Source organism: Acinonyx jubatus, chromosome A1, assembly GCF_027475565.1.
Source record: "Acinonyx jubatus isolate Ajub_Pintada_27869175 chromosome A1, VMU_Ajub_asm_v1.0, whole genome shotgun sequence".
NCBI lineage: Eukaryota > Metazoa > Chordata > Mammalia > Carnivora > Felidae > Acinonyx > Acinonyx jubatus.
The window spans coordinates 187789679-187803256 of NC_069380.1; the positions used below are offsets into that span (position 1 = coordinate 187789679).

General features: G+C 47.5%; 1 protein-coding gene and 1 non-coding gene across 8 annotated transcripts in view; both read right to left on the reverse strand.

Annotated features, from left to right (window-relative positions):
• The window catches only part of CYFIP2 (cytoplasmic FMR1 interacting protein 2), a 128042-nt gene that overhangs the window by 80372 nt on the left and 34092 nt on the right, over positions 1-13578 (reverse strand). For all 7 annotated transcript variants that reach the window (XM_053199678.1, XM_027077786.2, XM_027077793.2 and 4 more), the window contains 7 exons: positions 12422-12518; positions 10973-11101; positions 8443-8547; positions 6218-6309; positions 4275-4392; positions 1855-1974; positions 1184-1309 (listed from right to left, as the gene is read on the reverse strand). In XM_053199678.1, the coding sequence (XP_053055653.1) occupies positions 1184-1309; positions 1855-1974; positions 4275-4392; positions 6218-6309; positions 8443-8547; positions 10973-11101; positions 12422-12518 (787 nt within the window). The remainder of the gene's footprint in view (positions 1-1183; positions 1310-1854; positions 1975-4274; positions 4393-6217; positions 6310-8442; positions 8548-10972; positions 11102-12421; positions 12519-13578) is intronic.
• On the reverse strand, positions 132-233 carry LOC113594872 (U6 spliceosomal RNA). The gene has a single exon (XR_003415342.1). It is a non-coding gene; the product is annotated as a U6 spliceosomal RNA (small nuclear RNA).

Genomic DNA, 13578 nt, shown 5'->3' on the forward strand with positions numbered 1-13578 from the left:
ATGGTGAGTAACAGACCCAAACACAAAAAATTACAAACTATGAAAAATGATAGAAAATACAAATCTGTGGTGACAAAAAAAAAAAGTGACTGGGCACAAGGATGGTGGGAGGATAGACTGCAAATGGCACCAAGTCTTTAAGGGGAGAATTTGTGTGTCGTGCTTGTGCAGGGGCCATGCTAACCTTCTCTGTACTGTTCTAATTCTAGTACGGGTGCTGTCGAAGCCAGGACAGAAATGTTCTGTATCTTATCTTTGTGGTTCAGAGGTGTGTATACAACTGTCAAAAGTCTTTGAGTTATATACTTTAAATAGATCCAGTTTACTGCATATAAATTATGCCTCAATAAAGATGATAAAAAGAGCTATACTGTCCTCATGAAGGTACTGTATACTCTGACACAAGAACAGGGACGTTTATAAAAGGAACATTCAGAGAACAAGATGGAGCTTTCGGACATTAAAAATGTAACAGGCATGATAAAAAATACACAGGACAAAGCTGATCTTAAGGAAATAGCCCACAAAGCAGAACAAAAATAGATGATGTACAGTAAGAAAGAAAAGATAAAATCAGACACTAAATCCTGGGGGTCCAACATCTGCCATTTCATCGTATCTCAGTTTCTACCTATAGTTCTTTGATCACTCATCAGTCTGGGCATTTTTCTTATCTCTTTCGGCCACTTGTCCCTGTCTCTTCTGTTGGCTTCCTTTAGCCCATTTTTCTAGTGGAGTGAATGCCTTCCTTTGGATCGTTAGGAACAGAAAAAGTTCCTTCTTTTTTCATTTATTTTATTTTTTATTTGAGAGAGAGAGAGAGAGCATGAGCAGGGGAAAGGGGCAAAGGGAGAGACAGAGAGAGAATCTCTCAAGCAGGCTCCAGTCTCAGCATAGAGCTTGACGCGGGGCTCAATCTTATGACCCTGAGATCATGACCTAAGCCAAAATCAAGAGTCAAATGCTCAACTGACTGAGCCACCCAAGTTCCCGGAGAATGAGTTTCTAATCATTTTTGAATGGTAGCTTATGCCAGAGATGGATTCGGGCAGGAGGAGGGGGTCAGGAAAGCAAATGCACACAAGGAGGCTGCCATGGCTACCAGGGTCGACACCAAGCAGCAGCCTTGCAGGGAGTGGGGGGGGGGGGCCGAGGGCGGGATGCGTGCGGAGTCAGCACCCACCTCGACAAAGGCAAACTTCTCCTCGCTGGTGTAGTTGTAGCGCGTGGCTCTCTCGTACTCCTCCGCTGTGCCTGGGCAGTCCTTGTTGCAGAACTTGTCTGTGGGGTGAACCAGCTTCCAAGAGTACTGGTGGGGAGAGGAAAAACCCAAACGTCCATCAGCAGGTGAATGGAAAAGTCAGACGTGGTGTGAGCATGCAGAGGGGAATGTAATTCAGTCATAAGAGGAATGAAGTTCTGACTCATGCTATAACATGGGTTGTGGTTCTTGAAGATGTGAAGTAAGAGAAGCCAGACACAAATAACCACAGAGTATATGATTCTACTTATGGGAAACATCCAGAATAGCGAAATCTACAGAGACAGAAGACAGATTGCTTGGGGCTGTGTGGATAAGGAATGGGGGAGGGGATTGCACAGGGTTTCTTTTGGAACTGATAAAAATGTTCTGAAAATGACTGTGGCTGCACAGTTCTGTGAATATACTAAAAACCAATGAATTTTACATTTTAAATGAGTGAACTGTATTGTATGCAAATTCCATTTCAGTAAGGCTGTTAAAAAAAAAAAGAGTGCTCAGGGAGAGGCAGAGGCAGCCAGGAGTCCATGTGAACAGAGGTCAGTCTGCAGGGGACAGGGGAGGGCAAGCCGTCTGCCCTCAGGGACACCTACCACCTCCATGACATGGGCGCTCCACTTAGATAAAAGCTGCAGGCCCCGCAAGGCCAGGTCGAAGAGCTCACGGTATTCCTCGTCTGACTTCTGGCTGTCCAGCCCGGAGCCTGTCACCACCTGGGGAACACGGGCCGTCACCCTCACCATGTATGTGCTGGCACTTTTATACATGATTTCACTGATTCCCCCAAGAATAACACAAGGGAGGTGCTATTATTATACCCCCTTCATTTTCAGACAAGTTCTTTGTTGAAGGCCATGTGGCTTGTAAATGGTTGAGGCTTTAACCTCAGGTTGTGTGATGCCAGAGTCACCACATAGCAACTCGGGGACACGTACCTGCAAGGAGATCTTAACCATATATATGAAGCAACAACTTTGCATGAAGCAACTTTACCCTGAACACATGAGAATTTCTCTTTCTATCCTATTTCACACAAAAATGCTAATCATAAACCACTAAATTAATTTCACAACTCATTAGACATGACTCGCCAATTGAAAAGCACTGAAGACAAACATCTATTTGAGTGTGACATATTCCATAATGACACATGGATGTATGCCCATGTATATGCATAGATATACGTGGATACAGGTATCTATGTTCATATACATATATACATAGTCAGTCCTCATTATTTGTGGATTCTGTATTTGTGTTTGCCTACTCACTAAAATTTATTTGTAATCTCCAAGTCAATAATACTTGCAGTACCTTTAACAGTCATTTGCAGATATGTGCCCAGTGGTGAAAAATCAGAAAGTAATGTTCCCAGCTGAGGTCAAAAATGGCCACTCTCTGCCTTCTTATTTCAGTAATCATACCATATACAAGTGTCCTTCTCATGGTTTATTTAATGCCATGTTTTCCACATTTCTGCATTTCTGCTGATGATTTCACTATTAAAAATGCCTCCAAATTTAATGCTAATGTTCTGCCTAGTGATTCTAACTGTAAGAAGGCTATGATGTGCTTTATGGAAAAAACTCATGTTTTAGATAAGTTTTGTTGGGACATGAGTTATAGTGCTGTTGGATATGAGTTACTGTTAATGAATCAACAATATATATTAATTACATAAGGTGTCTTTAAATAGACACATATCGAAAACAAGGTTATACACGTTGATCAGTCTATGAAAATGAGGTGACCAGAGTTTCACAGGAACTTAACTCTGTACTTTGTCTAGGAGCAATGCTTCATTCAGTATTTTGCTGATCCAGTGTTTGTGCCCACTTTACAGAATATAACTACTGTGAATGACGACAATTGTCAGTATATACACATGTATAAAACATAGCTTAAAAAATAACTTGAAGCCAGATTCACTCTTAGATCACACCAAAACTTGACAAGGATGAAGGAGGCCCCAGGACTGAAATTATTCCCAGAGCTTAAGTTCAGATGATTGGCACATATGGTTAAGAAAGCCAAAGATTTGGGCTTGACCTTGGTCCATGTCTTCCCGGAGCCCTCAGAAGAATATGGGCCAGCTGTCTAATGATCACATTGTGTGCACTTGTCTGGCTGCCCTCATTTCAAATATGTTGTCCTCTGATCAAAGACATTTTCAGGGTTTGGGTTTGGAAAGCATGTGCACTTTGGCCGCCAACCACATGATGGAACCAGTGAGCAAATGTGGGATAGTGCAGAGTCATCCAGGTTCAAATCAGAAGACCTGTGTTTCTCAAACCAACATATAAATCTATTATAAGGGTATATATAGGAAGAGTCCAGGAGAATATATAAACTTGGTTATGGTTGGTAGAATTTTATGTGATGGATTTTTCCTCTTTTGCATATCTGCATTTTTTCTGAGGTATGTGCATTGACTGTATTTCCATATTTAAAAAAAAAGAAAAGAAAATTTAACACCAGTGAACATGTAATTGGTGGGATTATAAGAGATTTTTATACTCTTCTTCTGTCCTTAATTGCATTTTCTGGTGTTACAATGATAATTTATTATTGTGTAGTTTAAAAATATTTAGATAGAGCTTTGAGCATGAGTGTTCTCTTGCCATCCAGGGGGGAGATGGTTTGGATCATGTGCAGATGAACCATTACTGGGCCACTGTTATCTGCTGGGCATGATGTGTTTTCCATGCAATATACTGTTTAATCCTCTCAACGAACCTTCCCAGATACTACAACCCCCATTTTACAGATGAGGAAACTGAGGCATAGAGATTGTGCATAACTTGCTAAGGTCAGTAGCAGAACCAGAATCAAGTCCAGCTCTACCTGGCTCTAAACTCCATGTTCTTGGCCACTGTGCCCTTCTGCCTCCGAAATGTATCCCCTCACCCCTGCTCTCCATCATCCCTGTGATCACTCCCTTCCTGGCTGGTTCTTACTCCTTCACACCCTGAGCCCCCACAGGCCTCCATCCCAGCAGCCAGAGTGAGCTCACCTCACTGTTGCTGTAGCGAGCGAGTTCGGAGATGAAGCGGATGTGGTCATCCCGGATCTGAACCATCTGCTCGCAGATGTTGTACTGGGGGCTGATGCTGCTCTGGGTACATGTCCACCTGGGCAGAAAATCACAGGGTTGGAGCAGGTTCTGGCCTTAGGTGCCTCAGTGGGACAGGCTCCTTCCACTGACTGGTTACACCTGGTGTTCAGCCAAATGTGTCTGGCCTCCCTGGGTGGACCCAAGAGGCCTCCCAGCCACCAGTAAGAGAGCCTGCCACAAGCTGAGTGGAATAGTCTTCTTCCTCCTCTAAGACCCAATCACAGGCTTTTCCAGATACCTGATGTCCACGGTACTTACCAGTTATATGAGTGAGGAGCCTCTCTAGGGTTACATAGAACTGGAAACCGAGCAAAGAAAAGGCAAGGTGGGGGGTGTCCCCAAACCTGCCTACTGACTGTCCGCACTGACATCTTGGGGTTGAAGCTGTGTGGAAGGGCCATTGGGGGTGGGCCTGGGGAAACATAAAGGGACTGCCTTCTTTTTCAGCAGTGACCTGGCAACACGGAAGGACTCCACGAAAGGGACAACATGATCACTCTGAGAGGGGTATTGCTGGCATGCTCTGCCCCTCCCCCTCACTCCCCCCTCTCTCTCTCTCCCCCCCTCTTCTTGTTCTCCTTGCCTCTCTTCTTTCTCCTCAACTCTTTGGAAAGATACCATTGGGAAAACCATCCTAAAATGGAAAGGAAACCAATGAATGGAAGTCTTTACTCTCCTTCTCCAAGAGAAAAAAGACAGCCCCCTCCACCCTGTTCTATCATCTGGTGCTGGGTGACCCAGGAGGCAGACTAAGCACAGGCACCAAACGAGGCAGATAAACATTTTGGGGAAAATGTAATATCTCAAGAGGATCTCTGAAGTGGCCCTGATAAGAATGCTTGGACTGGTGACAGATTTCCCCACATTTACACTTCGACATGACTCATATTTTGGGTTATTTGTACAGGGATGGGGACACGACCTCTCAAACCTCCGACACACCACTGTGGCCACGTCACCACTCCCAGCCAACTTCAGGTGGTCGAGAATCCATGTAGGAAACATGAGGAAATGAGTGCAGCCTTCTCAATTCCATGATTTTCCTAGAAAACCTCCTCACATACTAGCAGCCAGCAGGTTATGAAGAGACTAACCGGCTTCCTTGATGAGACTCCTTCACAGTGGCTCAAGCCTGGTGGGGTTCAGGGATACTCCATTTATATATTTTTCAGACACAAGCCCTCACTTTTGACTAAAGGACAGTCAGCTCCTCTCTGTATGAATGGTCATATTCATTCAGCTTTGGGAAAGATGCAGACAGAAGAAACCTTCCTAACAGCCCCAGAGTGGCCAAGGCTGTAGCTGGATGTCCCCCACCGTCCAGGAGTCATTGACACCCCAGATCCCAGCACAGGTCACCTAGAATGGTGGTTTATAAAACAATCTAAGGTGAGGCTGTCAACCCATTTCGTAGGGGGAACTATGCAAACCATATACTCAATGACATACTTACTGCATGGACTCAAATCTGAGGAGAGAACCAAGGTGATGAAAAAGACCACCATCCTGCTCCACCCGACCACTGAGGGCCAGCCAGTACCCCCTTCTCAAGGGAAGGAAGGCTCCTGCTTTCCCACTCTGAGAGGCACGGGTCACAGCTGGGACAGAGAAGGGGCGTGGCTGTGCTCTGAGCACTTTTGAACCCTGGCAGCAAAGGTCAGATACAAAAGGGCTCAGAGCACCCTCCGCTGTTCCCTTCCGGCCGGCCGGGTGCCAGTGTTCCGATGGAATCCACCTGCCCAGGGCTCTGGGGAGGGGGGAGGGGCTGAAGTGGCCCCTCGGCCCCCTGCCCGGGCTGGGCGTCCTCGCGGGAGCCAAGAGACATTATGGCAGGCACTCACTTGGACTTGTTCTCTTCATAGTGAGCACTGGTCTTAATGTATCTGGCCAGCTCTATCTGCATGTCGCCGAAAAGGGGCACCACCTGCAGCTGCTGCAAAGGAAGCAAACACAAGGCGTGAGATGCTGAGGGCAGAGCCGGGCGGCCGCCCTCCACAGGGGAAAGCAGGCTTCCGTGCACCTCTGGGCTGACCCCTAGTTTCTGCTTCTGATAATGCTACTGGGTAACCTCAGAACCAGAAAGAGTCCCAGACAGAGTTCAAGTCCTCCCCTGCCTCCAACCAACCTGTGTTCCAGCAAGTGTGCCCAGAGAGGCAAAGTGATTTGTCCAAGGTCACACAGCAAGAAGAATGGACGAAGGATGAGGACCAGAAGGCCTGCCTCCCAGGGCAGGGTTCGTTCTGCTCTAATTTCTCTGGGTTAGTGGTTAGTGGATTCTTGCTGCTGTAAACTCTGGGCCAGGAGTGGATACCCAGATGCCGCTGGCTAGGTGTGGCCTTCCTGAGAAACTCTACAATGTGAAGCAACTGAAACCATAACACCGAACACTAAAGGGCAGACAAGTCCTAACTGAAGACCAAGACAAATGGAGAGGAGGCTGGTATTTACTGTTAGCTTCTATGCAGTCAAGCACTTCAAGACCAAAAGATCTTTAGGACAGTGGTAGATACGTGTCATGCTGCATTTGTCAAAACACACAGAATGTACAACCCCATGAGTGATTCCTAATGTAAACTAAGGACTTTGGTGATAATGATGTGTCAGGGTACGTTCACTGACTGTAAAAGTATGTATCTTTGGTGGGGATTGTGATACTGGGGGAGGCTGTACATGGCGGGGGTCAGGGGGTAAACAGGAAAACTCTGCACTTTCTGCTCAATCTTGCCGTGAGCCCAAATTGCTCTAAAACCTAGTCAATTAAACAAAACAACAACAAAAAACAGTATCTCAATCCACACAAATACTTTGTGAGGTCAGTACTATTATCATTCCCAGGTCACAGACAACGAAACTGAGGTTTAGACAGCTGAAGTGATTTTCACAAAAAGTCAAACCAACTTGAAGTCAAGGAGCCAAGATTGTAATCCAGGGCTGTGACTCACCTATGTAATTCCCACCAAATCCCAAGGGGAACCCTAGAAAGTAGATACCCTTGGCATTCATATTTTTCAGGCTGATGAACTCCATTTCAGAAAGGCTTAGTGACTTTCTCAGAAGCATCTAGCTATCAGGTGGCAGGGCCAGACTAAAACCCAGGCCTGACTATGGCAAAGCTATATGCCTCAACCCCACCCCTATCTCATTCACGCTGACTCAGGGCAGAGGTGGGTTCTGCATGGTCTCCGTGATGAGCCCTGTCTTCGTTTGGTGCAGCTCCAGAGCAAAGTGAAAGTTCCAGCCTTGAAAAGAAGCAAAGCCACAGGATGCCTATTGGTGGTTTACTTCCCCCTTAATTTAGAAGAGTCAGTGGGATCCAGGTTAGTGTCTCCCATGCCACACTTTTGAGGGGTTCTGCTTTTAATGTCAACCAGGATTTTCCATGTCTGACCCCTGAGACTCCACTGCACCCCTGAAGTGCCCAATGCTAGAATGAACCAACACTGTGGAATTCAATCCCAAAGCAGGAAATCCCTTCATGAAAACCCCAAAGGCTTAATTTAACCCCAAGGTTTTATTTAAAAAAAAAATTGGGGCCAGAAGATCAAACCCTGGAGGCATTGCAAACGTCTGAGTGTATAATGGGCGATGATGAGGCACTATGCCCAGAGGCAGGGGCAAGCTGAGGGAGCCCCCCGGGGCCAGAAGAGGCTGTGATTTTGCAAATGTGGATCAATTTAAAATCCAGTCTTTAATCCTCCTGCCTCTGTGAGCTCTAATATATACAGAAAATGAAAGCAGGCACTATCTTCTGGGATACACCTCTTTGTTGAGATAGCAAGGGATTTCAGGAAAGAGAAAAAGCCACAAGCAGAAAGAACTGTAAGGCCCCCCAGGCGAACCCCAGCCAAATCCTGAGACTGGACGCATGTCTGACTTTAACTGGCCAGGCTTCCATAGTGAGTGCCTTCTGTGGGGCAGCTGGAGGCCTGATCACTCTATCCTCCTCCTCCTCTTGGAGTCTGTAGAGCTTGTGTCTCAATCAACAAGCCCCACTGCTTGCTGGCCGATTTCACTCTTTTCCCCAGAAAGACCACCCTTCCGTCCAGCCCCAGCCTTAGGTTCTGACCTTAAAGAACTTATCAATTTTGCTGAGGTTGATTCTCTTCTTGGCATCCAGTTTGTAAATGTTACTGACATTTCCATCCATCAGGTAGAGACCAAAACCCATTACCTAGAGTGAGAAGGGGCAGAGCACAGAAGCCCATCACAACCATTGGAAAAGTTAAAAAAAAAAAAAAAAAAAAAAGGCGTGCACATATGTACATTATGTAGTGACACGTTTTATCTCAAAACCCACGTGTCTTCACATAAAGAAAGGAGACATAAATCTAATTTCAACCCCAGATTTTATTTCTACAAAGAAATTCAGACTGCCCTTTAGTATCTCATTACGGTGGCCACTTGTTGAGTCCTTACCGTGGGCCAGAGTCTGTGCATAGGGCTTAACCAGGTATTCTCCTTAATTCTGACAACAATCATGAATCAAGTTTACACAACAACCTTATTCTACAGATGAGGCGTTGGAGACACAGAGAGGTTAGCCAGCTTGCTGAGGTCACATAGCTAACAAGTCGCAGAGACAGGGTCTGAACCCAGATCTGACAACATTTACACATTCAGATCCTTCCTGAAGGAAGAGCTGAGCCAGTCTGTCCCTGCATCCCTGGGGTCTGGCACATCACAAGTACTTGTGAATACCTCCTCAGTGTTGAATGAACATTCAGCTATTCACTTCTCTCCTCAAAGAAGCTAAAACAACGCACAGATTGCCAGGGAGCCACTGGCGACTTCCCTGCCTGACAGTGCTCTATGAGCAGGTTGGCAGGTTGACTCTGGATATGCCTGTCCATCTAATAGCTCTCAAACGCTGACATGTTCTGCTCCTTTTGTCAAATGCACAGCGAGGCTGAAGGGGGCCTGAACGAAGAGGCTGAAAGCAGCTTCCGTGGGGAAGTCACATCTGACACGTAAGGGACTGGACTGGAGGACCATTAAGGTCGCATCCCCCTTAGTCCTATCCTGTCCCCATGCTCTGCAGGGTGTGTGCCAGACTTTTCCCTGTCAGGGGAGTGGCACCCCTGGTGGCATCTGAGTTCACTACCACAAACTGCAGAGCTGGGAAAAAGGCAGAGAGCTGAGGGCAAGAAGGCTGGGAAACAGAGGTGTGGAGGAACTAAAAGTGATTAAAAGTCAGTCAGTGATGGGGGTGTCTGGGTGGCTCAGTTGGTTAAGTGGCTCTTGATTTCAGCTCGGGTCAGGATCTCACGATCTATGAGTTCGAGCCCCTCATCGGGCTCTGTGCTGACAGCATGGAGCCTGCTTGGGATTCTCTCTCCCTCTCTCTCCCCCAAAATAAATAAATAAAATAAACATTGGAAAAAAAAGCCAACGAGAGAAAACAAGGGCTTGAGAATCTGATGGCAGCATCTAGGAGGGCTTTTCGGGGGAGGGGGGAGACTGGGATTTAGTGCCCCAGGGTGTGGCAGCAGCTATTTGGGGAAGAGCTATGAGGGTGAGAGGCCACTAGGCTCTGGGTGAGTTGCTGGACCTCTGATTATGCAGAGAAAGCCGGAGTGAACAAGTCACTGAGCCATACTGTCCTGCAAACCTCATTAGGGTGCTATGGGGATGGAGAGAAGGGAACCCCCACAGGGCTGGCATTAGAATAGCAAGGGTGGCCTGGAGGAGAGGAGGAAAAATAAAGCCAGCAGGAGAACAATGAATGGGAGACTCTGGGGGAAGACAGAATCAAAAGGACCGTGCAGCGTGTATAAGAACATGGGGAAGGTGGCTCATCTCAGTGCTATCTCTGCCGAGAGAGATCAGGAACAACCCAAGCAGCCAGAGGTGGACTGATGGCTAAAGAAATGCAAGCACATCCAGAGCACATTATTTAGCGGCTGGGCAATATTCCAGATACATTTAATGAAATGGGACGCAAATTATACACGCGCATAACTTACGCATGTTGCAGATGTTGAAAACATGTCGAGCATAGAAAAAATTAGAAGGAAATACATCAAAACGCTAAAAGTAGTACCTCTGGATGAAAAGACTGTGAGAGATTAACATTTTTTGTGCTTTTCTATACATTCCAGATTTTCTACAATAGATAGTACTTGATAAATTAAAAACGAAACTTGCAAACTGACGGAACAAATATGATCATTTTGGCGAAATACAGCAAAAGCTTGAAGATTTTGCTTTTCTTTTGAGTAGGCAATTTCTCCTCCAGGACGTCTGACTTGGCAAGAGTACGTACACAAAAGCTGTGCTGTAAGAGTGTTCTGTGCCGTTTAGCAAACAAATATCTAATGACAGGGATTTGTTTAATAACAATGTCCACCTACCATGGGACACGCAACAGCCATTAAAAATTACACTGCAGAAATATCCATAACCACATCTGGAAAGATGTATGTGACATATTAAAGGAAATAAGGCAGGTTACGAAAAATTATGTGCAGTAAGATCTGTATCAGCATTTAATTAAGAAAAAAGAATAAATGTTTTTTTAAAAAATGATTTTAAGTAAGAAGGAAGTGAAGGGGCAAGCCCCGGCCCTGGGGGTGGGGGTGGGGTGACCGCAGCTGTACCTTGAGGAGCATGTGCTTCTCACTGGGGGTCAGATACATCTTGTTCTCGTAGTAATCCACGCAGATGTTGACAATGTCTGCCAGCAGCTCCTCGTAGCCTGGGATCACTTCCAGTTGCTGATGGAGACACTGAACAGCAGCGCCCCCCTCTGGTTAGCCCCTCTCCTGCTTCCTCCCACCCACACTGCCCCCCTGACCATCCCAGGCGGAGGGAGCCTGCATCTTCTGCAAATCCCCCCTTATGCCCCCCATCATGGGCCCCGCCCGTGACAGGTCAGAGCTCCCATGTGAATCTCCCACGGCAAGGAACTTGCCCCTGCCCTGGGTCCTCCATTGTATTTCCTGGCAGTTGTGACAGTTAGAAAGTACTTTCTTGAGCTGAGCTGAAAAGCAGTTCAGCTTTCCAGCAACAGGCCTGCGGTGATCCAGGCTTAGTTTTGAGGGTGTGGACTTAGTCACAACATCTCAGACGATGACAGAAAGACCCAGCCCAGGGGAGGAGAGGGGGACCAGCAGGTGTGCCCCTCCCGGCAGGACACAGCAGTACAGAAGCATTTCCCACAAGAGAAGAGTCTGAGGTCTTTGTCTCAGGCTCTTTCTCTCCAAAGACGCAACCTGGCCCCCCCTGTGGGGATGCCGTGGACAGCACTGCTGGTGCCCCTCCCAGACAACCTGGGGCTGAGACGTGGGGTTGAGTCTTGGGAAAGAAACATGGAGCCTCAACCCTGACAGCCTTCTGCAGTCAACCGGGAGCAGGAAGGGCCCAGTGAAGCCAGTAGCATCCCTGAGACAGATGTGAGCCTGAAAACGCTTCCAAGATGGACGGCCCCTCTCAGCCAGGGTCCTGCTCACACTCTTGCTGGTGCCCGTTTAGGCTGACCTGACAGGTGAGCAAGACGGGTTACATTAAGTCGGGCAGAGCTCGAGAGTCGCAGCCGAGGGGAGTGCCTGGCAAAGTGGTGGCAGTAAGGAGAGCTATAGCAGCTCATGCTCTTACCATTTGTCACACTCTGTCTACCAAGGGCGTTTAATACGGGGTCTCATTTATGGCTCACAACAGTCCTAGGAGATGGAGTCTCATATTCTCAAAGAACAGCCCCATCTTACAGAGGAGGAAACTGAAGCTCAGACCTTTCTCAAGGTCTCACAATGGGTCGGTGGAGGGTCCAGGACTAGAAAACAAGGCCATCAAACTCTAGAACCCATGCTCTCAATCCTCACTCACGTGGGGGCAGAACACAGGTGAGAAGGCTTTCAGAGAACAAAATGTGCAGAGGGTAAAAGGGTCATCTGTGGCTGGGAGACGAGACTTAAGTCTGCTAATTCATGAATAGGAAGTGGAGATGTTAGATCTGGACTGAGTTCCCCTGCTCATGGTCCACCCACACTTCAGGCCCCTGCCTGTGTCCTGGGACACCAGGCCAAGATGAACAAGGAATTTGCTACCACCTGGGTGATCCTGTTGTGGTTGGCCAGGAACATGGAAAGGTTCTGCGACTCCTGGATGGACTGGGGGTCTGCCATCTTCCTCAGGAACTGTGCCGCCCTGTACACGGTGTTGCAGAGAAAGATGCTCAAGTGTAACCAGCTGAAGCCGGGCCTCACGGGCTCTTGCTCCTACCTAACCCAGAATTTCACTGCCCCCTGAGGTGAAGGACCTCTGAATATCACAGGGGATTCTAACATCAAAGGAGAGTGTGTTTTGGGGTCATTTCATCTGGGGCCATGTACACCCTTGTGATAAAGGTACCTCAAATTAAGAGGTAAGATTACACTGCATGTCAAAGTCAGCAAGTTTAAGGGCAACTGGCATCCTATCAACCAGCCCGAGGTGGCAAGGCAGGGTGAAACGAGCATCCTCGCGCTGTGCCGTGACCTGCTGTGAAGCTGCACAGCGGTCATGGAGAAGAACCCCAGGCAGGGTGCACTGAATGGTTTTGAGTGGATTATGTTATTTATAGAAAACCTCCAAGTTTCTAAAGCAAAGCACTGCATGGAACACAGAAGTCTGTTTCACCTAACAGGATTACAGGGGAAGGGATGATGGGTACGGGGAATACACACAGGACTCGAAGGGGGAACACCATGGCACCCTGGACTTTTCCAGCCTGACCTGGTGTCAGTGTGGCCTGTGTTATGGCAGCCTGGGAGGGCACGGACAGGACACCTGCCTTGCTCACGACCCTAGCTGCTCTACAGAGCATGTCACTTGTGACCAAAACTGGGGAGAACGGGGGTGGGGGTGTGGGAGACATTATACTATGAATTGTCTGCGAATCTTTGTGAAAGCTGCCATTTCTGAGCCAGGCTGGAGATGGGGCTCTGCCTGCGGGCATCCCTAGGTTTCATACTTTGCTCAGGAGGATAAAATCACGAGAAGCAGGTCTGTTGTCTGCATTCTCCAGTTGCTCCGGGGCCCCGGGAGGAGGTGACTCAAGGAGGAGGGACTCTTTTCATCAGTGACACAGAAAATCCTTCCCAAGCAGTGTCCAGACACTGCAGGGCTCATCTGAACCTCCACAACATACAGGAAAGATACCTGTTGCTTCGGGGTGGCTGGATCCTAATTTCTGGAGAGTGACAACCTCTCACCCACCCTGTCCTTC